Below are 25,928 nucleotides of genomic sequence, written 5' to 3'. Positions count from 1 at the left end.
TTGGAAAGGTAATCTGTACAAAGACTGCATCACTACAACATTTCTAATTGTCTTTTAAAAATTGGAAATAACCCTAAGACCTAAGAATATCAAATTAGCTAAACAAACTATGAATCCCAGATGATGGAATTCTAGAACTTAAAAGTGGACTGCATCATCGGAAATACATATACAGAGCAATAAGTAAACTTATGGAAAACAAAAGTTTACAGCTATATAAAATATATGACAAATTGACAAACGCTAGGATGAAATGATAAATATCAAAAATATTATAAAATATATGACAAATTGACAAATGCTAGGATGAAATGATAAATATCAAAAATATTATAAATAGCATAAATTGGAATTTATGAACATCTTATTATGCATAGGGTAGTTTGGATTCACAGTGGAAAAAAATTCCCCATAAACTAATTTCCCTGTAAAAGATTAGGTTTTAGGTTTTTCTTCGTTTGTTAACACAATTGCTATGGTAACCCTTTTCTTATTGGGATTGAGCTCATTTTTTTTTTTTAAGACTGTGTTCTTGTTTACTGACTCTCTGTTTTAAAATTTTAGTATCCACTTACTTAGAACATTCCCATAGGGAATGTGTTTTAAACCCATACACATTTATGCTATTATTTTTATAAACTCACAGTGTAAGTACAGAAAATATTGAGAAATTTGGTTCTAGTTTTAAAATTGAGTAGTATATGGTCACCTGCACCTGGTTGTATTACAGAATTGAATTGTTACTTCCTTTGACATAAAAACTAGTAGCCTAATTCAGTGGTAAAAGCCTAGCTGTAGTCCGATGGACATGGGTTTTAATTCAGGAGTTGCCATAGCTAGTTCTGTTACCTTGGGCAAATTTTTTTACTCTCCACAACTCAGTTTCTTCATGTGATAGAGGACAATACTCCTCTCTCAGAAATGATTAAATGGCATGACCTAAAACACCCAGCATAAGGCTTATCCCACAGATGGCAGTGCCCGTTGTTAAATATGTGGCGTTTCAAACCAAAACTATAAATTGGAAGTGCTTTTTTAAGTTCCTGAAAAAATCCTACTTTTCCATTTTTAATTAATGCAATGTCAACAAATGTACTTTCTTTTTTTGCTATTTGTTCACTTATATACATTTGCCTTGTTCCAAAGAATTTACGTGCCTAATTCTGCTTTGCTTAGTCTGGTTTTAAAATGTTCATTCCTTGAGCAGTGGTGGGATGTTTTCGGGAGGGCAATCTGGTTGTAAAAGCTCACCACAGAGAATCCATTTGTGGACTGTGGAATATTAGCTATGCCCCCCTTGGGATGAAAACCATTGTGATTCATTCTCTGTGCTTTTTCCAGGCACAGCTTCAAATGCTCTGAGACAGCCATATATTTGGTTGACCATCATCTTGACTGTTGCCGTGTGCTTGCTGCCTGTTGTTGCCATACGATTCTTGTCAATGACCATTTGGCCATCAGAAAGTGATAAGGTATAGAAAAAATAGTCTTCTCCTAACTCTGAGTGCCTCTCACAGAAATCAAAGCATTTCTCCAAAGCAGCTTTCCTGCAAAATTCTAAGCTCTTGGGAAGTTTGGTCTGAAAATTTTTTAGGACTACTACTCTTTTTTTTTTTTAACTCCCCCTTGCAAATAAGTCCTTTGGGATTGGTATTTTTGTTTGCTTGCTTTTTATTACAAAAATTACCAAATATCAAAAGGAAAACAGTATAATGAACCCCCATATATCTATCCTCTCAATTTAGCAATTATACTATTAATATTTTGCCCTGCATACACAGGTTGGGGTTTTTCTTCATTTAAAGGAAAATGAAAAATCCTCTTGTAGCAGGATCCTGTGAGCTACAAGTAATAGGAAGATACGGCTCAAAATGGTTCAGTGATGATGTATCACCTCCACTCACATAATAATTAGGTTTCAGGCTCAGCTGATGGGCAACTTAATGTTATCAAAAAAGAACTGGGTTTTTTTTCCATCTCCCCGCTCTGCTGAAAGATGGCTACAGCAGTTCCCGGCAATGCGTCCTGACATGTCAATATCCAGGGGAAGATTAAAGACTGATTATGCTGTTGCTTTCCCTTAGGAGCCTGGCAACTTTTTTTTTTTTTTTTTGGCCTGGCAACTTTTTATGGAAGGGCCCAGCACACTTTCCTCAGGTCTCATTAGCCAGAATGAGATCACATGCCCATTCCTGGACTAGTAGAGAGCAAGGGAAGTCAATCAGTCCTACCCCTGGGGGGTCCACATGGAGGAATGTGGCTGTAAGCAGGAGGATGGTACCTGAGTAAAGTCCATTTCCATCAGAAAGGAGGAGAGAACAGCTGCTAGGTAGGCAGCCTTCACTATCCTCCAGCTTTCCCTCCTCCACTGACAAGGGTGTGTGGTAGCAACCCAGAAGGAGGCTAACAGTCTTTTCTAAACCTGTACCAGTCTGATTTATGAAATGGAAAGAGCACTAGTTTAGGAGTGGGAATCCTGGCACCCCGTTTTCTAGCTCTGAGAGCTTGGAAACGTCATGTAACCTGCCTCCCTCCATTTTCTCCACTTTAAAGCGAGGATGGTTATGCCCGCCCCCAAATGAGACAGGTGTGCAGCCAGTTCTTTTTAACCTTACCCCATCTCTCCCGCTTTCACAGATTCAGAAGCACCGAAAGCAGTTGAAAGCTGAAGAGCAGTGGAAGCGGCGGCAGAATGTGTTCCGCCGGGGCATGTCCACGCGGCGCTCGGCCTACGCTTTCTCCCACCAACGTGGCTACGCCGACCTCATCTCCTCCGGGCGCAGCATCCGCAAGAAGCGCTATCCCCTGGATGCAGTCATTGCCGACGGGACGGCAGAATACAGGCGAACCATGGAGAGCTGAGGCATTTGCTTCGGGTGACCTGTAGCAAAACAATCACACAAAGTAAAATGTCTTCTTTTTTTTCTTTTTTTATGAGAGACTCGACTTTTTGAAAAAAAAAAACAATTTGTCACGAGGATGTTGAAGGCAATCACCTCTTAAACAAGCTACAATACTTGGGTTGGACTACTGCAATAGCAAAGCCAAGGAGACCTTTTGAAAAGTCATATTATTCACCTGCTGATGTTTTGTTTTGATTCAAAGTGAACGTTTTTAACCCCATCTCAATCTAGGACAAGAGAATTAGAAAACGTCTCATTTCAGTTCAAATGGTATTGTACTATAAAATTACAATTAGATTTTCCCGTCTGGGATCTTCAGCACAAATTTCCCAGAGGCTCCTTTTTTCCTGGAGTCGACCTTACTAACAAAGATCTTTTATTTACAATGGTAATGACGAAAGATTCATGAATGTTCATCCCCTAGAAGCCAAGTGGTCTGATGACTTTTTCAGAGTTGATAATGGGGCTGCTTGGTTTCATGTTCTCATTGGTTTACTAATTCAGCTCAATCAACAAAAATTACTTCACATTTCATAAGTACAAGGTTTTGATCTGTTTTGGTTTACTACCAGGTTAAAAGAGCACATTACCTACGTTTACTCTTACTATTATATATTATTTCAGACACTTCCTGTAGTACCAAGTGCATTTATTTTCTACTGTCATTAAAAAAAAGATACACTTAAATATTTATGGGCTTTTAAAAAAAAAGCTTTTAAAAACTGAGGGTATCAGTGATAAACTGCAGAATATTTTGCAAAGCTTTCTTTTGAAAAGCAAACTTTTGTGCCTGCCTATATGTAAAGTATTTTATAAGGGACTTGAACAGAGACCTCACTCTTTTCTACTTAATGTCTTGAGGGAAAAGGCTGTTGGTAGCCATATTTCTAAGACTAACAGTGTATCATTTTAAAACTGAAGATAACTTTAGGCAATTATGGAAACTATCCTCAAAGAGGTAAAAGTTATTTATCCAGGGGCTTTTCTCACTCTGTGTGTTTCACACACTAGTTTCCATGTTTCAGTGAAGACAGAGAAGTGTCTTCAGTAATTCTGTTCTTTACCATTAGGTTGTGAATGTTCACAATATCTGTCCTTTGAATTCCTTATGAGGAAATCACAGCATGTATATAGTTCATTGTCTAGATATGAAAAGAATATAGCTCTTTAGTCTAAGGAAGTAAATTTCCGGAAGTTTACAACTTTATCTTGTAAATTTAAAAACTGTAAGATTTTTGTGTAATTCTGTCAGTTTCAGATTTCTCTCCCGTTTTGCAAATTGTGGGAAAGGTCGACAATGCAAATGTGTCAAAGACTTACATGGTTGGGTGCAATATTAACAATTTTAAAATGCAAATTGCTTTGGATAAATTATTTCTATATTCTGTAAATCTGAGATTAATGTATATTTTTGTTTAAAAAATAAATGCTTTAGTAAAATCTTTGGAAGTACAATCTTTTAAAATATTTTTTAAGTTGAGTTCTTTATTTTAGACTGGGGCAGATGACGGAAGAATCTAGGCCTACCTGGTTTTTAAAGGAACATAGGTGGTAAGAAGTTACTGGCAGGGTACTAAGTGTTAGGGTCAAAGTGGCTGAGAAAAGGATCAGACTACAGAGGCAGAGGGTATGGATTTATAGTTGGCAAGACCAACTGTACCCCGGGAGGGTGCATCTTAGGATATTAGGGAACAATTTTTCCAAGTGACCTCAATTCTTTGGAGCCAGAATAAAAGCAAAGGTAAGCCCTGACCAAAAGTAGGGGCTGGGAAGTGAGTAGAAAATGAGCAAAGGGGCATTAGGATATTGAAGGGCAGGAGAGCAGGTAAGGACAAGGAGGGATGCCTGAGGCTGGAGGAGGGCCGAGTCTGATGAGCTAGCTGCAGGACAGATAGTCAGTTCCTGGACAGTAAGGAAAGCTGTGACCCCATTAGGGAAATGTGACAGACGAGGAGGTTCTTTGCAGGAGGACGGAGATGGGGGACTTTTCTGGGAGGCATAATTAGTAGGTGATGAGAGAGTATCAGTCTAGGGGTGTTCTGTAAGGTAGGAAATCAGGACCCTGGCTTCCGGACAGCCTGCTTCCAGAGCGGAATTTCATATCTACATCAGGGCAACCTGTTAGAAATGGGTGGGAGGAGACAGGACAGATTATTAGCCTCTGCAATAGAAATGGTATGAGAAAACCTGAGCAGGCCTGGGAGATGGTCCCTTAAAAAAAATTAAGGTCCATTTTTTCCTTGGGATATACTACTATATTTAAATTGGTTGAGGAATAAATGTTTTTAACCAAAGAGCACCACCTAAAGGTTCTTACTGATGTTCAGGATCAGAAACTGTTCAGTAAAGGCATCTGATGGGGATAAAGTGGTTCTTAAGAGACTCCAATGTGCTAGCAAAATGTACCCTAATGGAATCTAAATGTTTTAACAGTTGCTGCCTTCATGTGATGTGAATGAAGCTTAGGAAAATTTTAAGACAGCTTCTACAAGTCTTGTCAGAATCTGCTTCTAAGTTATAGCTGTAATAAAACTGCTGGTGCATGGGACTTCCCTGGTGGTGCAGTGGCTAAGAATCTGCCTGCCAATGCAGGGAACACGGGTTCGAGCCCTGGTCCGGGAAGATCCCACATGCCGCGGAGCAACTAAGCCCATGTGCCACAACTACTGAGCCTGCGCTCTAGAGCCTGCAAGCCACAACTACTGCAGCCCGCGTGCCTAGAGCCTGTGCTCCACAACAAAGAGAAGCCACCGCAACGAGAAGCCCGCACACCGCAACAAAGAGTAGACTCCGCTCGCCGCAACTAGACAGAGCCCGCACACAGCAACGAAGACCCAACGCAGCCAAAAAATAAATAAATAAATTTATTAAAAAAAAAAAAAAAGGCTCAGACTCTCAGACCCACCTGCATCAGGGCCCAGCACAGAAGGAGCCAACTGAAATGCATCCAGACTTTATGTAAGAGGCTTTATTGCTTACCTTAGAGTGTTGGTCCTAGGGGCAGGGATCAGATTTAACACACATGCCTGCTGGGGTACCCTCCAAGGATAAAGGCTGGTGGATGCCATCTTTGTCTCACTCCTGCCAGCAGGGAACCATCTTTTTAGTATCTTAATCTACGTTCTTTTTTTCCCCCCAGTCAGCACCATCTTTATGCCCTCCCTATGCTGCAATCTAGAGCACCAGTATCTCCCAGAGGGGAGCTTTTACATGCATCTGGTATCCTTTTTTTATGTCTGGTACCCTGGTTTTTGTGACTGCAACTCAGGGGACACCCCTGATTGCCTGGCTCTGGCGGCCAGTGGGGCTTATGCTCATGGGTCCAGCAGGACTGTAACCAACAGCGAAAGAGTTCTTAACCGGCTACCATCTCCAGGGCACAGCAAGGGCAACAGTCCGAGGAGTCTTACTATGAGAGGCCCACTGACTGACCTTCCTAACTGTGGCCTGCGGAGCCGATTTCCAAGGAAGCACACGTCTACGTGTCTGCGGTAACGCTCTCCAGCCACCTCGGAGGGTGAGCACGCTCTCTGCGCTTTCACCCCACAGCCCTCAGAGCACTACTGTCCCCCAGGGAGGAGCTCATCCATGTGTCTGGTCCCAGACGTTACATCTGGTGCCTCAGTTTTTGTGGCTGCCACCTAGGGGATGCCCCTTACTCACCTGCCTCTGGGGGCCGGCAGGGCTTGTGTTCCTGGGTCCCATGGCGTTGGTATAAACGGAGAGACAGTTCTTGGCCTGCGACCAGCCCCAGGGCACAGCGAGACAGCTGACTGAAACAAACCCCAGTCTTTCTGTGATAAAGGAATATTGGCTTGTCCTGGAGCTTTGGCCTGAGGGGCAGGCTTCTGGTTGGATGTAGGGACCTACTGAGATGCTCTCCTTGGACAAAAGCCAGAGGACACCATTTCTGTGCTCTCCATCTGCCCACCAGTATCTCTCAGAAAGGAGTTTGTACAGTTGTCTGGAGCCCCACTTTTTGTGACTGATACCCAGGGGGACACTTCTAGGGTATCCAGCTTTTGCAGCCAGCAGGTTTATGCTTGCAGTCCTTCAGTACTGTATATATTTGCATATACTGCTACCTGAGAGTCTAGCTTCCAATAAGCCTGCTGAGATCCTCCTCTATGGGATACTGACAGGTCTTGCCAACGCTCAACAACTGAGAACCTCTAAAATTAAAATGGGCAGCTTGGACAATCACAAAGGTTTGAAAGACAACCAAGAGCTAGAGCAGGGTTGGATGACAAGGTTCATCTCCTACATGAGGCCACCCCCTCAAGATTAAGGAGAGGTGGCTATTTTACCTCCGCATAGACACCAACACAGAGAGTCAAGGAAAATGAAGAAATAGAGGAATATGTCCCAAATGAAATGAAATAAGATAAAACCTCAGAAAAAGAATGAATGTAATGCAGATAAGTAATTTACCTCATAAAGAGTTCAAAACAAAGATCATAAAGATGCTTACCAAGCTCAGGAAGGGAATGGATGAACACAGTGAAATCTTTGACAAAGAGATAGAAGGTATAAGAAAGTATCAAGGGCTTCCCTGGTGGCGCAGTGGTTGAGAGTCCGCCTGCTGATGCAGGGGACGCGGGTTCGTGCCCCGGTCTGGGAGGATCCCACATGCCGCGGAGCGGCTGGGCCCGTGAGCCATGGCCGCCGAGCCTGCGCGTCCGGAGCCTGTGCTCCACAACGGAAGAGGCCACAGCAGTGAGAGGCCCGCATACCACAAAAAAAAAAAAAAAAAAAGTATCAAATAGAAGTCACAGAGCTGGTGGTTGGGGGGTGGGATGAACTGAGAGACTGGGATTGACATACAGACACTACTATATATAAAACAGATAACTAATGAGAACCTACTGTGTAGCACAGGGAACTTTACTCAATGCTCTGTGGTGACCTAAATGGGAAGGAAATCTAAAAAAGAGTGGATATATGTATGTGTATAACTGATTCACTTTGCTGTACAGAAGGAACTAACAACATAGTAAATCAACTATACTGCAATTTAAAAAAAAGTCACAGAGCTGAAGAAACAATGATCAAACTGAAAAGTACACTACTGGGGTTCAACAGTAAACTAGACGAAGCAGAAGAAAGGACAAGTGGGCAGTGGACTTCACCTAATCAGAGAAACAAAAAGAAAAATGAAAAAAAAGTGAAGATAGCTTAAAGGACTTATGGGACAATATCAAATGGACCAACATTTGCATTAAAGGGGTCACAGAAATAGGAGAAAGAAGAAGACTCATTTGAAGAAATAACAGCTGAAAACTTCCCTAACCTGGGGAAGGAAACAGACACCTAGGTGCAAGAGGAGCAGATAGTTCCAAATAAGAACCCAAAGAGACCCACACTAAGACATATTATTAAAATGTCAAAAGTTAAAGACAAGGAGAGAATCTTAAAAGCATCAAGAGGAAAACAAAGAATCCCCCCTAAGAGTATCATCAGATTTTTGAGCAGAAGTTCTGCAGGCAATAGGGAGTGGCATGATATATGCAAAGTGATTAAAGAAAAAAGCTTCGAACCAAGAATACTGTATCTGGCAAAGTTGTCATTCAGAACTGAAGAGACAAAGAGTTTTCCAGACAAGCAAAAACTAAAGGAGTTCATCAACACTAGACCAGCCTTACAAGAAATGTTAAAAGGACTTCTATAAGCTGAAAGGAAACTGTGCTAATCAGTAACAGGAAAACATGAAAGTCTCACTGGTAAAGGTAAATATATAGTAAAATTCAGAATAATGTTATAAAGGTGGTATATGAATCACTAATAAAGCTAGTATGAAAGTTAAAGTACAAAAGTAGTAAAAAATGTAACTATAATAATTTGCTAAGGGATACACAAAAAGATATAAATTGTGACATCAAAAACATAAAACAAGAGGAAGCAGAAAATAAAAATATAGAGCTGTAGGATGCATTCAAACTTTTAAGTTGTTAGCACCTTAAAATAAACTGCTATAAATATAAGTTGTTATATGTAAGCCACAGAAAAAAAACCATAGTAGATACACAAAAGAGAGAGATAAAGGAATCTAAGCATACCACTACAGGAAAGCATCAAATCAGAAAGGAAGCAAGAGAAGAAAGGAACAGAAGAACAATAAAACAGCCAGGAAGCAAGTAACAAGATGGCAGTAAGTACATACCTATCAATAATCACTTTAAATGTAAAAGAACTAAATTCTCCAATCAAAAGACACAGAGTGGCTGAATGGATTAAAAAAAAAAAAGACCCATCTATGCTGCCTACAAGAGACTCACTTCAGATGTAAAGGCACACAGACTGAAAGTGAAAGGATAGGAAAAATATATTCCATGCAAATGAAAACCAAAACAAGCTGGGGGGGGCGGCTAGACTTATATCAGATAATATAGAGTTTAAAACAGTCTGTAATAAGAGATAAAGAAGATCATTACATAGGTACAATGGGGTCAATCTAACAAGAGGATATAACATTTGTAAATATTTATGAACACAACATAAAGAGCACCTAAGTGTATACAGCAAATATCAACAGACCTGATGAGAGAAATAAAAAGCAACACAATAACAGTAGGTGACTTAAATACCGCAGTTTCATGAATGGATAGATCATCCAGACAGGAAATCAATAAGGAAACACTGGTTTTAAACATGTTAAAGCAAATGGATATAACAGATATATACAGAACATTCCATCCCAAAGTAACAGAATACACATTCTTCTCAAGTGCACATGAAACGTTCTCCAGGGTAGATCATTTGTTAGGCCACACAACAAGTCTTAATAAATTTAAGACTGAAGTCATACCAAGCATCTTTTCTGACCACAATGGTATAAAACTAGAAATCAATCACAAGAAGAAAACTGGAAAAATCACAAATATATGAATATTAAATAACATACTACTGAACAACCAATGAATCAAAGAAGTAATCAAAAGAGATTTTAAAATACCTTGAAACAAATGAAAATGGAATACAACACACCAAAACCCACATAAGATGTGCCAAAAGCAGTTTGAAGAGGGACGTTCATAGCAATAAATGCCTACTTCAAGAAACAAGAAAAATCCCAAGGACTTTACACCACCTCAAGGAACTAGAAAAAGAAGAATAAAGCCCAAAGTTAGTAGAAGGAAGAAAATAACAATGAGCAGAATGGAAATAACTGCTCTAAAGACAAAAAAAAAAAAAAAGATTTTAGAAAAGATCAATGAAACTAAGAACTGGTTTTTCAAAAAGATAACAAAATTGACAAACTGTTAGTGAAACTCACCAGAGAGAGAGAGAGAGAGTGCTCAAATAAATAAAATCAGAAATGAAAGAGTAGAAATTACAACTGATACCACAGAAATACAAAGGATCCTAAGAGATTACTATGAACAATTATACATCAACAAATTGGACAACCCAGAAGAAATGGAAAATGTCCTAGAAACATATAACCTAACAGGATGAATCATGAACAGAAAATCTGAACAGACCAAATACTAGTAAGGAGATTGAATTAGTAATTTAAAACCTCCCCCCCAAAAAAGTCTAGGGCCAGATGGCTTCATGGGTGAATTCTACCAAACATTAAAAGAATTAATAACAATCCTTCTCAAACTCTTCCAAAAAACAGAAGAGGAAGGAACACTTCCAAACTCATTTTATGAGGCCAGTATTACCCTGATACCAAACAAGAAAAGGATGCCACAAGAAAAGGAAATTACAGGCCAATATCCCTGATGAACATGTATGAAAAAAACCTCAATAAAATATAGGTAAACAGAATTCAACAATACATTAAAAGGATCATGTACCATGATCAAGTGGGATTTATTCCAGGGATGCAAGGATGGTTCAACATCCACAAATCAATCACTGTGATACAGTACAGTAACAAAATGAAGGATGAAAATCATATGATCATCTCAATAGATGCAGAAAAAGCACCTGACAAAATCCAACATCCATTTATGATAAAAACTGGGTATAGTGGGTATAGAGGTATTATGTTGAGGTATACATACCTCAACATAATAAGGACCATATTTGATAAGCCCACAGCTAACATACTTAATGGTGAAAAGCTGAAAGCTTTTTTCTTCCAATATCAGGAACAAGCTAAGGATGCTGCTCTTACCACTTTTATTAAACATGGATTTGGAAGTCCTAGCCAGAGTAATCAGGTAAGAAAAAGAAAAGGCAACCAAATCAGAAAGAAAGAAGTGAAACTCAATATTTGCCGATGACATGATATTATATACAGGAAACTCTAGACTCCACCAAAAAACTGTTAAAACTAATAAACAAAACAGTACAGTTGCAGCATACAATATCAATACAGTTGACACTTGAACAACAGAGGTTTGAACTGCATGGATCCACTTACACATTACTTTTTTTCAATAAATACACACTACAGTACCACACAATCTTGGTGGTTGAATCTGTGGATGCGGAGGGCCAGCTATAAAGTTATATGCAGATTTTTGACTGTGTGTGTGTGTGTGTGTGTGTGTGTGTAGGGGGGAGGGGAGTCAGTGCCCCAAACCCCATGATGTTCAAGGGTCAATTATATACGAAAACCTACTGGGTTTCTACACACTAATAACACAATAGCAAAAAAAAAAAAAAAAGAAAGAAAAAAAAGGAGGTGAAAGACCTGTACAATGAAAACTGTTAAGACACGATGAAAGAAACTGAAAATGACACAAATAAATGCACAGATATTCCATGCTCATGTACTGCAAAATTTAATGTTTTAAAAATGTCAATACTACCAAAAGCAATCTACAGATTCAATGCAATCCCTATCAAAATTCCAATAGCATTTTCACAGAAATACAATAAACAATCCTAAAATTTGTAAAGACCCACAAAAGACTCTGAGTAGCCAAAGCCATCTTGAGAAAGAAGAACAAATCTGGACTCATCACACTCCCTTATTTCAAACACTATTACAAGTTATAGTAATCAAAACAGTATGGTATTGGCATAAAAGAGACACATCAATCAATGGAACAGAATAGAGAGCCCAGAAATAAACCCATGCATATATGGTCAATTAATTTACAACAAATGAGCCAAGAATATACAATACAGAAAGGACAGTCTCTTCAATAAATGGTGCTGTATGCAAAAGAATGAAACTGGACCATTCTCTTACACCATACACAAAAATTAACTCAAAATGGACCAAATGTTTGAACTTAAGACCTGAAACCATAAAACTCCTAGAACACATAAGTGGTGAGTTCCTTGATATCAGTCTTGGTGATAATTTTTTGCATTTGACATGAAAAGTAAAGGCAATAAAAGCAGAAATAAACAAGTGGGACTATGTCAAATTAAAAAGCTGCACAGCAAAGGACATCACTAAATGGGAGAAAATATTTGCAAATCACTTTTCTTATATGGGGTTAATATACAAAATATATAGAGAATGCATACAACTTAATAGCAAAAAACCGAACAGTACAACAAAAATAAACATTTTTCCAAAGAAAACAAATAGATGGCCAATAGGCACATGAAAAGGTACTCACATCACTAATTATCAGGAAAATGTAAGTCAAAGCCACAATGAGGTATCACCTCACACCTGTAAGAATGGCTATTATCAAAAAGATGACAAATAACAAGTGCTGGCGAGGATGTGGAGAAAATGATCACCTGTGCACTGCTGGTGGGAATATAAATTGGTGCAGCCATGATGGAAAACTATGGAGGTTCCTCAAAAATAAAAACAGAACTACCACACAATCCAGCAATTCTACTTCTGTGTATTCATCCAAAGTAAATGAAAATACTGTGTCAAAATGATATCTGCACCCCCATGTTCATAGCAGCATTATTTAAAATAGCCAAATACGGAAACAAACTAAGCATCCATCAATGGATGAAAGGATGAAGAAAATGTGGAATATATATACAACTGTTGTATATTATTCAGCCATGAAAAAAATAAATACAATTTCATCATTTGCAACAACATGGATGGACCTTGAGGGCATACTAAGTGAAATAAGCCAAAGAAAAACAAACACTATATGGTCTCACTTTATATGTGGAATCTAAAAAACAAAACAATAAAAAACAAACAAAACCAAAAAACTCCTTTGCTCATGGATACAAAAAACTGGTGGCAGATTGGGAGGTGGGAAAAATAGGTCAAGGGGGTTAAAAAACACAAACTTCCAGTTATAAAATAAATAAGTCATGAGAATGTAATATACAGCATGGTGACTATAGTTAATAACACTGTATTGTACATTTGAAAGTTGCTAAGAGAGTCTTTTTTTAAAATTTAATTTTCTTTTCTCTCTCTCTCTCAATCTCGCCCGTGAGGCATGCAGGATCTTAGTTCCCTGACCAGGGATCGAACCCGTGCCCCCTGCATTGGGAGCATGGACTCTTAACCACCGGACCACCAGAGAAGTCCTGAGACTAAGTTTTAAAAGTTCTCATCCCAAGAAAATAAAACTGTAACTATGTATGGTGAAGGATGTTAACTAGACTTACTGTCGTGATCATTTCACAATATATACAAATATCAACTCATTATGTTTGAATATTACATGTCAATTATATCAATTAAAATAAATTTTGAAAAAGTTTAGAAAGGGATGAAATGATAATACATGCTACATAGTGGGTGAACCCTGAAAACATGCTAAGTAAAAGAAGCCAGATTCAAAAGGTTACATATTTATGATTCCTTTTAATGTGAAATACCCAGAATAGGTAAATCCATAGAGACAGCTGATTGGTGACTGCCAGGGGCTGGGAGCAGGAGGGTATAGGGAGCAAATGCTAAATGGGTGTATTAGTCAGGGTTCTCCAGAGAAATAGTACTAACTGGTGTTTAAGGAATTGGCTGACACCATTGAGAGGGCTGGCAAGTTTAAAATGTGCGAAGTAAGAGGCTGGCAGGCTGAAATTCCAATAAGGGTTGATGTGGTTTTGAGTTCAAAGGCCGGAAACGGAGGCAGAGTTTTTATGCTGCAGACTGGAGGCCAAATTCCTTCTTCCTTGGGGGACCTCAGACTTTTATCTTAAGGCCTTCAACTAACTAGATGAGACCCACCCACATGACAAAGAGTATTCTGCTTTATTCAAAGTCTACTGATTTAAATGTTAATAACATCTTCATAGCAACATCTAGATTTGTGTGTGACCAAACAATTGGGCACCACAGCCTACCCAAGTTGACACATAAAATTAACCATCACAATGGGAATGGGCAGTGAATTAGCCCATCAGCAGCGTCTATCAGAGGCATCATTACTTCTTCATATTTATATGGAGAGAAGACCTTTAAACTGATCCTAAGTAAGCACTACAACCTCGAAGGCTAAGGTGGTTTTAGCTTTGTTATTGTTTTGTATAAAAAGAAAATCCGTTTTTCTAGTATTCTTTCAGTTGATGTGAAATTCATGTACATAAAATTAACCATTTAAAGTGTACAATTCAGGGGCATTTAGTACACTCATAATATTGTGTAAGGGGATATATGTATATGTATAGCTGATTCACTTTGCTGTACAGCAGAAACTAACACAACAATGGAAAGCAACGACACTCCAATAAAAATAAAAAAATTAAATTAAATTAAAAAACAATGTTGTGTAACCACATCTACCAAGTTCCAAAACATTTTCATTACCACAAAAGAAAAGCCCATACACATTGTGATGGTTAATTTTAATGTGTCACCTTGGGTTGACAGATGGCAAAGAGAAAATCAGGTTACTGACATAGCTGAACTGCCAGTCGTACCTCCAGACTACTTCCATATGAGAAAAATAAATCCTTACTTGCTTAAGCTGTGTTAGGTTTTCCGCTACTTATGGCTGAAAGCAATTCTAAATGATAAACGGAAGAAATAACAGCAAATCCAAAAAAGGAAGAAGTTTAAAGGGGGAGAATAATTTGAATACAACTAGACAAAAAATAATAATAAATTAGATACATAAAAATTGTGAGGGCTTCCCTGGTGGCACAGTGGTTGAGAGTCCACCTGCTGATGCAGGGGACACGGGTTCGTGCCCCGGTCCGGGAAGATCCCACATGCCGCGGAGCGCCTGGGCCCGTGAGCCGTGCTCTGCAACGGGAGAGGCCACAACAGTGAGAGGCCCACGTACCGCAAAAAAAAAAAAAAAAAAAAAAAAATGTGAGAAAGGAAAAATCTATTACTTTTGAAGGTAATATGGTGGTATTCTTGGAAAACACAGTAGAGTCAACTAAAAAACTATGATAGTAAGAATTCAACAAGATAGTGGGAACAAAACAAATATAAAGATAACTTTCATTTATACCCAAAACAGAAGATATAATGGGGAAAAGATGGTACAGTTGCCCCTCGAACAAGGTGGGGGTTAGGGGGGCTGACTCCCTGCACAGTTGAAAATCCGCATATAACTTTACAGTTGGGCATCCATATCTGCAGTTCTACATCCATGGATTCAACTAACCATGGATTGTGTAGTACTGTAGTATTTATTGGAAAAAAAAATCCACATATAAAGTGGCCCTGTGTAGTTCAAATCTGTGTTGTTTAAGGGTCAACTATGTTTACAATTGCAACAAAAAAGATAAAATACTGAGGAATAAACTTTACAACTAAGACCTCTATGAACAAAGCTTTAAAACAGTAGTGAATTCAAAAGAATAGTTAAGCAAATGAAAGGCATGTCATGTTCTTGGATAAGACATAATACCATAAAGAGTTGAGTCTCACTAATATATAAATGGCACATGATCCCTATAAAAATGACAACAGTTTTCTTTAATACACAGACTGATTCTAAAGTTCATATGAAAAGATTAATAAGAGCCAGAAAACTAACAGAAAAAGCAATGAGGGGAGACTACCGCTACCAGACATTAAATATAATTTAAAAACTGATTTAAACAGTGTGATTCTGATGCTTGATTACACATTCCATGGAACAGATCAGAAGACCCAGAAATAGCCCCAAACATATGTGGAAATTTACTACACATAAAGGTGGTATCAAAGATCAGTGGCTGGTGGTGCTTCCCTGGTAGCGCAGTGGTTAAGAATCTGCCTGCCAATGCAGGGGACACGGGTTCGAGCCCTGGTCTGGGAAGATCCCACATGCCGCAGAGCAACTAAGCCTGTGAGCCATGGCCACTGAGCCTGTGCTCTACAGCCCATGAGCCACAACTACTGAAGCCCACACACCTAGAGCCCATGCTCCTCAACAAGAGAGGCCACCGCAATGAGAAGCCCGCACACTGCAATGAAGAGTAGCCCCTGCTCGCCACAATTAGAGAAAGCCTGTGCACAGCTACGAAGACCCAATGCAGCCAAAAAAAAAAAAAAAAAAAATCAGTGGGGGAAAGACAGGCTTTTTAATTAATGGTGTTGGAACAACAGGAAAACAAACTGAATACCTTACACTGTAGTAGAATAAACTTCTAATAAATAAAAGATTTGAAAGTAAAAATACTCATAAAAGTACTAGAAGAAAAACATCAGAAAATTCAAATATAGACTTGGAGTAAAGAAAGCATTTCTAATTAAGACTAGGGAATTACCTGGCAGTCCAGTGGTTAGGACTCGGTGCTTTCACTGCCAAGGGCCCGGTTCAATCCCTGCTGAGGGAACGAAAATCCCACATGCCGTACAGCACAGCCAGGAAAAAAAAGGGCGGTAGGGGCTAAAAACACAAAGCTTCAAAGGAAAGGCTAATAAGTTCAAATACATAAATGTAAAAGCCTTCCTTATTACAAAAAAACAAAACAACAAAAAAACAAAGATAAATGGTAGGGGCTTCCCTGGTGGCACAGTGATTAAGAATCCACCTGCCAATGCAGGGGACACGCGTTCAAGCTCTGGTCCAGGAAGATCTCACATGCCGCAGAGCAACTAAGCCTGGGCGCCGCAACTACTGAGCCTGCGCTCTAGAGCCTGAGAGCCACAATTACTGACCCCACATGCCTAGAGCCCGTGCTCTGCAACGAGCAGGCACTGCAACAAGAAGCCCGCGGACCACCATGAAGAGTAGCCCCTGCTCACCACAACTAGAGAAAGCCCACACACAGCAACAAAGACCCAACACCATCAATAAATAAATAAATAAATAACTTAAAAAAAAATAAATGGTAAAGTGGATAAAAATACATTTGCAATTCGTGAGACTAAGAGCTAATTTCCCTAATAAATAGACTTCCTTGGATCTGAAAGACTCCAACAATCCAGCAGGAAAAAAATGGGCAAAGCACACAAAGAAATCACGAAAAAAAATACAAATGACTCCTACACACAAAGATGTTTAACCTTATGTGTAATAAAGGCAAATCAAAATGATTTCAGTGGACCACGTTCACCTATCAACTTGGCAAAAAAGAAAAGGGTTGGCAATGCAACACTGAGACTATGGCAAACAAACCCTCTATTTTATAATATTACCAGTAGGAATATAAATTGATGAAAACTCTTAGCAACTTAGCAACGTCTGTTAAAATTTTAAATGTGTATATCTTTTGACCTAGCAATCACATTTCTCAAATTTATCCTGCAGCTATATTTGCCCACAAGGGAAATGACATGTACTATTGTACTGCAGTACTGTTCATAATAGCAAAACACTGGCAATGAACTAGAAATCCATTAAAAGGGACTGGTTAAATGAAGTAAAGTACATCCCCGCGACAGAACACAATGAAACTGTAATGGAGACTATCAGAGAATAAGATCTCCATGATTCATTATGACGTGAGAAGAGCCAGGTACAGAACTGTGTTTGTGGTGGCTACCTTTTATGTGTAAAACAAAAGAGGGGAAGGAGATTAAATTCATCTATAGATTCAACACAATCCCAATCAAAATTTCATAGAATTTTTTTGTAAAAATTGACAAACTGATTCTAAAATTTAAATGGAAATGCAAAGAACCTAAAGTAGCCAAAATGAGATAGAAAAATAAAGTGGGAGAAGCTAACATTACTTGATCTGGAGAATTATTATAAAGCTATATAGTAATCAAAACAGCATGATATTGGCCTAAAGACAGAAAATAGGTCAGTGAACAGAGTAAAAAGTCCAGAAATGAATCCATGTATATATGAACAACTAATTTTTGACAAAGGTACAAAGGAAATGAAATAGAGAAAGGATAGCCTTGTCAAAAAATGGTGCTGGGGCTTCCCTGGTGGTGCAGTGATTGAGAGGACGCCTGCCGATGTAGGGGACACGGGTTCGTGCCCCGGTCCAGGAAGATCCCACATGCCGCGGAGCGGCTGGGCCCGTGAGCCATGGCCACTGAGCCTGTGTGTCCGGAGCCTGTGCTCCGCAACAGGAGAGGCCACAACAGTGAGAGGCCCGCGAACAGCAAAAAAAAAAAAAAAAAAAAAAATGGTTCTGGAACATTTGGATATTCACATTGAAAAAAAACCAAAACAATGAGCTTGGATCCATACCTCAAGATTAGCAAAAGATTTGAATAGATGCTTCAACAAAGAAGATATTCAGGAGTGATGTTACCAAGATGGCAACATCGGCTGTTCCTGACTTCACTCCCCCTCATAAGGAGATGAACTAACAACCATTCATTGACAAGACTCCACTGAGAGGATCCTAGAAGGCTGGAGAGAGGCTAAAGCACCCCTCTGCAACACAGACCAAGACAGACCTCATTAGAAGGGTAAGAGGTGTGGTTACACGCTGATCACACTGCCCCTCCCCAAGGCAGCATGGCACCACTCTGAGGGGTCTCCCTGAGCCTAAAGTTCCTGCCGTGGAAAAAGAGCCCAGGGTGGACACCCAGCTCCTCCAGCATTCTGGGTTGTTTCTTGGGAGCTTACACTCTGATCTTGCCCCACAGGGATTGTGGGTAGATCTGCAGTGCTTGACCACTGGAAATCTGATTGTGATGGAGAGGGGAGAGGGGCTTGCAACAGCCAGTGCTCAGATCTTGGCAGAATGAGTTCCTACCTGTACCACACAAGGAACAGCCCCAAGAGGCGGCTGTGCTCATCTGCAGAGGCAAGAAAGTACCACACCTTGACCAGGGAATTCAGTGGGGTACAGATCTGTCTGACTTCAGTCTTCAAACAAAGAGCTGTGCAGCCCTGCTACCTAGCTTTCCCCACAGGGAAAGGGGAGCCGTGTCATAGCCAGCATGCTGATTGTAGCTCCCAGTCCCTCTAGACCAGGAAGTCTGACCTGGTTCCACCGTGAGGCTGCTTGGAACTAGCCTGGGCAGGGGAACTAAGTTATAGCCCCACCCACTGCTGAATAGAGCCTTCGGTCCACTTGACCAGGGAATCTAACCACAGCACTCAGGAACTGGTGTAACCCACCCAATAGCCCTGCTTACAGTGGTACTTGAACAAAGAGCACAGCCTCTGGCTTTCCCCATCTGGCCAGGAATTCAGTGCACAGTCTTGCCTGATTCAGGTTCCCAAACAAAAGGCTGTGCACCCCCTGGAGCCTGTCCTGCTGCCCTACCAGGGCAAGAAAGCTATTTCATAGTGCCATCCACTGCTGAGTATAGTACCTAGTTCCAAGCATCTAGTAAGCCTGGCCAGAGTACCCATCTCACAGCCTTGCTTGGGCAGGGAACCAAGCCAGCAGTCCTATCTAACTGTTCTCAGCCAGGGGCATTCCCCCATCTCCCAACCCCAAAGCTCAGGCAGTGTCCTCACAGAAAAATAAACCCTGATGGTAAACCCCACCTGTTTATTACCAGCAGACACATCCAGAAGCCCAAACTGAGCTGACTGGTGAAGAAATGTCTCAACCAAAGTGAATAAAGTCTGGAAGAGGAAACTGCTAACTCAAGTGCGGAGATAACAATATAAGGAATTATGGGCCATGAAAAATCAGGTAAACATGACATCACCACAGGAAACTAATAAAGCTCTGATAACTGATCCTGAAGAAATGGAGATTTACCAGCTGTAAGATAAAGAATTCAGAATAGTCCTCTTAAAGTAGCTTAGTAAACTACAAGAACACACAGGCAACTAAATGAAATCAGGAAAATATTGCATGAGCAAAACAAGAAGTTCAACAAAGTAATAGAAACCCTCAACAAACAGATACCAAGAAATCCTAGAGCTGAAAAATACAATGACTGAATTGAAGAATTTAATAGAGAGCTTCAAAAGTAGACTTAACCATGCAGAAGAAAGAATCAATGTTCTAGAAAACAGGGCATTTGAAATCCCATCACAGGACCAAAAGAAAAAAGAATTTTAAAAAGTGAAGAAGGTATATGGGACTTAAGGGACACAATCAAAACAATAACTGCATTGTGGGAATTCGAAGGAGAAGAGAAATAGAAAGGGTAAGAAAGTATATTTAATGCAATAATGGCTGAAAACTTACCAAACCTGGGGAAAGAAATGGATATCCAGATCCATGAGGCCCAAAAGAACCAAATACGTTGAATCCAAATAGGGCTACACCAAGGCAAACTATAATTAAACCATCAAAAGTCAAAGATGAAGAAAGAATTCTAAAAGCAGCAAGAGAAAAAAGAGAAATTACATAAAAGGGAAGCTCCGTAAGACTACAGGTGGATCTCTCAACAGAAATTTTTCAGGCCAGGAGAGAATGGAATGATATATTCAAAATATTGAAAGAAAAAAAACTGTTAACCAAAAATTCTATACCTGGCAAAGCTGTCCTTCAGAAATGAAAGAGAATAATTCAATGACAAAACAAACAAAAAAACAACCCAATCAAAAAATGGGCAGAAGACCTAAATACACATTTCTCCAAAGAAGATTTACAGATGGCAAAAAAGTACATGAAAAGATGCTCAACACTGGTAATTATTAGAGAAATACAAATCAAAACTACAATGAGGTACCACCTCACACCAGTGTGAATGGCCATCATTAAAAAGTCTACACACAATAAATGCTGGAGAGGGTGTGGAGAAAAGGGAGCCCTCCTGCACTGCTGGTGGGAATGTAAATGGGTGCTGTCACTATGGAGAACAGTATGAGGTTCCTTAAAAACTGAGTTACCATATGATCGGGCAATCCCACTCCTGGACATACACCTGGAGAAAACTAACTTGAAAAGACACATGCACCCCAATGTTCGTGGCAGCACTCTTTACAATAACCAAGACATGGAAACAACCTAAACGTCCATCAACAGATGAAGGGATAAAGAAGACATGGTATGTATGTGTATATGTACATAACATATGCACATATATATATGTATACACACACACACACACACACACACACACACACTGGAATACTACTCAGCCACAAAAAAGAATGAAATTATGCCATTTGCAGCAACATGGATGGACCTAGAGATTATCATACTATGTGAAGTAAGTCAAAGAAAGACAAATATCATATGATATCACTTATGTGTGGAATCTAAAATAGATACAAATGAACTTATTTACAAAACAGAAGCACAGACATAGAAAACAAACTTTTGGTTACCAAAGGGGAGTGGGGGGGAGAGGGATAAATGAGGAGGTTGGGATTAACAGATACACAATACTACATATAAAGCAGATAAAAACAAGGTCCTACTGTATAATACAGGGAACTATATTCAATATCTTGTAATAAACTATAAAGGAAAAGTACATGAAAAAGACTATATATATAATTTTACATATATAAAAATATATATTCATATATATATATATATATAAAAAACTGAATCACTTTTATGTACACCAGAAACTAATACAACATTGTAAATTAACTATACTTCCATTTAAAACAAAGATTTAAAAAAAAAGAAATAAAGGAGAGATAAAAGACTTTCCCAAACAAAAGATGAAGGCATTCACCACTACACCTGTCTTACAAGAAATGCTAAAGTAAAAGGACACAAATTAACATCACAAAAACATAATAAGGCAGCATAAAACTCACCGGTAATGGTACATATATATATATATATATATATATATATACACAGATACATACAAAAAGTTAGAGTCTGTAATATGGTAATGGCGGTGCAAAATTCACTTACAGCTCTAGTTTAAAAGTTAAAAAACAGGGCTTCCCTGGTGGTGCAGTGGTCGAGAGGCCACCTGCTGATGCAGGGGACACGGGTTCGTGCCCCGGTCTGGGAAGATCCCACATGCCGCAGAGCGGCTGGGCCCGTGAGCCATGGCCGCTGAGCCTGAGTGTCCGGAGCCTGTGCTCCACAACGGGAGAGGCCACAACAGTGAGAGGCCCGCAAACCACAAAAAATAAAATAAAATAAAATAAAAGTTAAAAAACAAACATAGTAAAAATAACCATAGCTACAATAATATGCTGTTGGTCACACAATATAAAAAATATGTAAAATGTAACATCTATAACCTAAATTGTGAGGGGGGAGAAGTAAAATTGTGAAGTTTAGGAATGCTATTGAAGCCAAGTTGTTATCAACTTTAAAATGGGTGTTATAACTTTAAGATATTTTATGGGACTTCCCTAGTGGCACAGTGATTAAGAATCTGCCTGCCAATGCAGGCGACATGGGTTCGAGTCCTGGTCTGGGAAGATCCCACATGCTGTGGAGCAACTAGGCCCGTGTGCCACAACTACTGAGCCTGTGCTCTAGAGCCCAAGAGCCACAGCTATCAAGTCTGCGTGACCAGAGCCTGTGCTCTGCAACAAGATAAGCCACCAATGATAAACCTACACACTGCAACTAGAGAAAGCCCATGTGCAGCAATGAAGACCCAATGCAGCCAAAAAAAACAACAACAAAAAAAGATATTTTATGTAAGTTTCATAGTAACCACAAGCAAAAATCCTGTAGTATTAAACAAAAGAACATGATAAAGAAGTCAAAGCATATTGATACCAAAAGTCACCAAAACACACACAAAAAAGACAGCAGAATTAGAAATGATGGATATACAAAACAACCAGAAAATAAGCAACAAAATGGTAATAGTAAGTCTTTACCTATAAATAATTGCCTTACATATAAATTGATTAAATTCTCCAATCCAGACACAATGGATGAATGGCTTAAAAAACAAATAAACCAAAAAACCCAAGACCCAATTATATGCTGCCTACAAGACAAATACTTTAGCCTTAGAGACATGCATAGACTGAGTGTGATGGAATGGAAAAAGGTATTTCAAGAGAATGGTAACAAACAAAAACAAAACAAAAAACCCCCCAAAAATTTTTTCAAAAAAAGGCAGGGATAGCTATAGTTACATCAGACAAAATAAATTTTAAACTAAAAATGGTAACAAGAAACAAAGAAGGTCATTATATAATGATAAATGTGTCACTCCATCGAGAAGATATAACAAGTGTAAATATTCATGAACCCAACATCAGAGCACCTAAATATATAAAGCAAAAACTAACAGAAAAAGGAGAAATAAACAGCAATCCAATAATAGTTGGAGATTTTAATACTCTCAACAATGGACAGATCATCCAGAGAATCAATTAAAAAAAGCAGATCCATCGCTTCCCTGATGGTACAGTGGTTAAGAATCCACCTGCCATTGCAGGGGACACGGGTTTCAGCCCTGGTCTGGGAGAAGACAAGCCACAGAACAACTAAGTCCATGTGCCACAACTAGTGAGCCCGCACTACAACTACTGAAGCCCACGTGCCTAGAGCCCATGCTCCACAACGAGAAGCTACTGCAATGAGAAGCCCGCACACCACAACGAAGAGTAGCCCCTGCTCACCACAACTAGAGAAAGCCTGTGCACAGCAATGAAGACCCAACGCAGCCAAAAATAAAGAAATAAAATAAATAAATTTATGTTAAAAAAAGCAGATTTGAACAACACTATCGATCAAATGAACCTCACAGACATAAACAACATTCTATCCAACAACAGCAGAACACACATTCTTTTCAAACTCATATGGAACATTTTCTAGGATAGACCATATGTTAGGCCACAAAGCAATCCTTGGCAAATTCCAAAAGTTAGAATCACACCAACTTCTCTGGCCACAATGGTATGAGATGAGAAATCAACAATAGGAGGAAAAATGAAAAATTCACAAATACAATGGAAATTAACAACGCTCTCCTCAACAACCAATGGATCAAAGAAGAAATTAAAGGGGAAATTCAAAAGGTATCTTTAGACAAATGAAAATGGAAACAACACACCAAAACTTATAGGATGCAGCATAAGCAGTTTTAAGAGGAAAATTCATAGCAATAAATGCCTTTATTAATCATCAATAAAAATTTCAAATAATCAACTGTATGCCTTAAGGAACTAAAAGAAGAAGAACTGAGACCACACTTAGCAGAAGAAATAATGATTAGATCATAAATAAATAAAACAGCAGAAAAAATGTTTAAAGATTAAAAGAACAAATAGCTGGTTCTTTGAAACAATAAACTCGACAAAGCTTTAGCTATTCTAATGAACAAAAAAAGAGAGAGAGCCCAAATAAACAAAATTAAAAATGAAAAGGAAATATTACAACTGATACCCCAGAGATACAAAGGATCATAAGAGGCTACTATGAACAACTGTATGTAGAAAAACTGGGCAACCTAAAAGAAATGGAAAATTTCTTAGATGCATACAACCTACCAAGCCTCGATCAAAAAGAAATAGCAAATCTGAACATACCAATTACTAGCAAGGAGACTGAATCAGTAATCAAAAATCTCCCAATGGAAAAAGCTCAAGACCAGACAGATGGCTTCACTGGTGAATTTTACCAAACATTTAAAGAAAAATTAATGCCAATCCTTCTCAGACTTTTCCAAAAACTGGAGGAGGACGGAATACCTCAAACTCATTTTATGAGGCCAGCAATACCCTGATACCAAAGCCAGAAAAGGACTACAAGAAGAGAAAACTACAGGCCAATATCCCTGACATACATAGATACATAATTTTTCAATAAAATAATACCAAACCAAATTCAGCAGCACATTAAAAAGATCATTCACCCTGATCAAGGAGGATTTATCCCTGTGATCAAGGACAGTTCAACATATGCAAATCAATCAATGCCGTACCACACATTAATATAATGAAAGAAAAAACACGTGATCATGTTGATAGATGCAGAAAAAGCACTTGACAAAATTCAACATCTGTTCATGATAAAAACTCGACAAAGTAGGTATAGAAGGAACACCCCTCAACATAATAAAGGCCATTTATATCAAGCCTACAGGTACTATCATACTCAATAGTGAAAGGTTAAAAGATTTTCCTCTAAGATAAGGAACAAGGATGCCCCTCTCAGCGCTCCTATTCAACATATTACTGGAAGTTCCAGCCAGAGCAATCAGCAAGAAAAAGAAACGAGGCATCAGAATTGGAAATGACGAAGTAAAATTTTCTATTTGCAGATGAAATGCTTTTATATATAGAAAATCCTAGAGATTGGTTCAAGATGGCAGAGTAGGAGGACATGCGCTCACTCCCTCTTGCAAGAGCACCGGAATCATAACTGCTGAACAGTCATCAACAGGAAGACACTGGAACTCACCAAAAAAGATACCCCACATCCAAAGACAAAGGAGAAGCACAATGAGATGGTAGGAGGGGTCTGTCATTAGCCCCACCAAAGAGCCCAGGTAAGCTCTACTGTTGGGTCGCCTCAAGCCAAACAACCAAAAGGGAGAGAACCCAGCACCACCCATCAGCAGACAAGCGGATTAAAGTTTTACTGAGCTCTGCCCACCAGAGCAACAGCCACCTCCTCCCACTACCAGTCCCTCCCATCAAGAAACCTGCACAAGGCTCTCAGATAGCCTCATCCACCAGAGGGCAGACAGCAGAAGCAAGAAGAACTATAATCCTGCAGCCTGTGGAACAAAAACCAAATTCACAGAAAGACAAGATGAACAGGCAGAGGGCTATGTTCCAATGAAGGAACAAGATGAAACCCCAGAAAAACAACTAAATGAAGTGGAGATAGGCAACCTTCCAGAAAAAGAATTCAGAAAATGATACTGGCGGAGGAACCAAGATGGCGGAGAAGGATGTGCTCTCACTCCCTCTTGAGAGAACACCAGAATCACAACTAGCTGCTGGATGATCATCAACAGGAAGACACTGGAAC

The 25,928-nt window shown here is 39.3% G+C and overlaps 1 protein-coding gene and 1 long non-coding RNA gene across 5 annotated transcripts in view; one reads left to right on the top strand and one right to left on the bottom strand.

The window, feature by feature from the left end:
• The window catches only part of ATP8B1 (ATPase phospholipid transporting 8B1), a 115,865-nt gene extending 111,522 nt beyond the window's left edge, over positions 1-4,343 (top strand). For both annotated transcript variants that reach the window (XM_081252463.1, XM_081252464.1), the window contains exons 27-28: positions 1,342-1,472; positions 2,638-4,343. In XM_081252463.1, coding sequence (XP_081108589.1) covers positions 1,342-1,472; positions 2,638-2,862 — 356 coding nt within the window. In that variant the 3' untranslated portion in view covers positions 2,863-4,343. The remainder of the gene's footprint in view (positions 1-1,341; positions 1,473-2,637) is intronic.
• LOC308626905 overlaps positions 1-25,928 on the bottom strand; it is a 55,894-nt gene that overhangs the window by 7,378 nt on the left and 22,588 nt on the right. For all 3 annotated transcript variants that reach the window (XR_014017319.1, XR_014017320.1, XR_014017321.1), the window contains exon 2: positions 2,616-2,881. This is a non-coding gene — a long non-coding RNA (uncharacterized lncRNA). The remainder of the gene's footprint in view (positions 1-2,615; positions 2,882-25,928) is intronic.

Source organism: Mesoplodon bidens (assembly GCF_964165515.1).
Source record: "Mesoplodon bidens genome assembly, chromosome: 13".
Lineage (NCBI taxonomy): Eukaryota > Metazoa > Chordata > Mammalia > Artiodactyla > Ziphiidae > Mesoplodon > Mesoplodon bidens.
The sequence above is the reverse complement of the archived record's forward strand: the minus strand, read 5'-3'. Positions and strand labels throughout refer to the sequence as shown.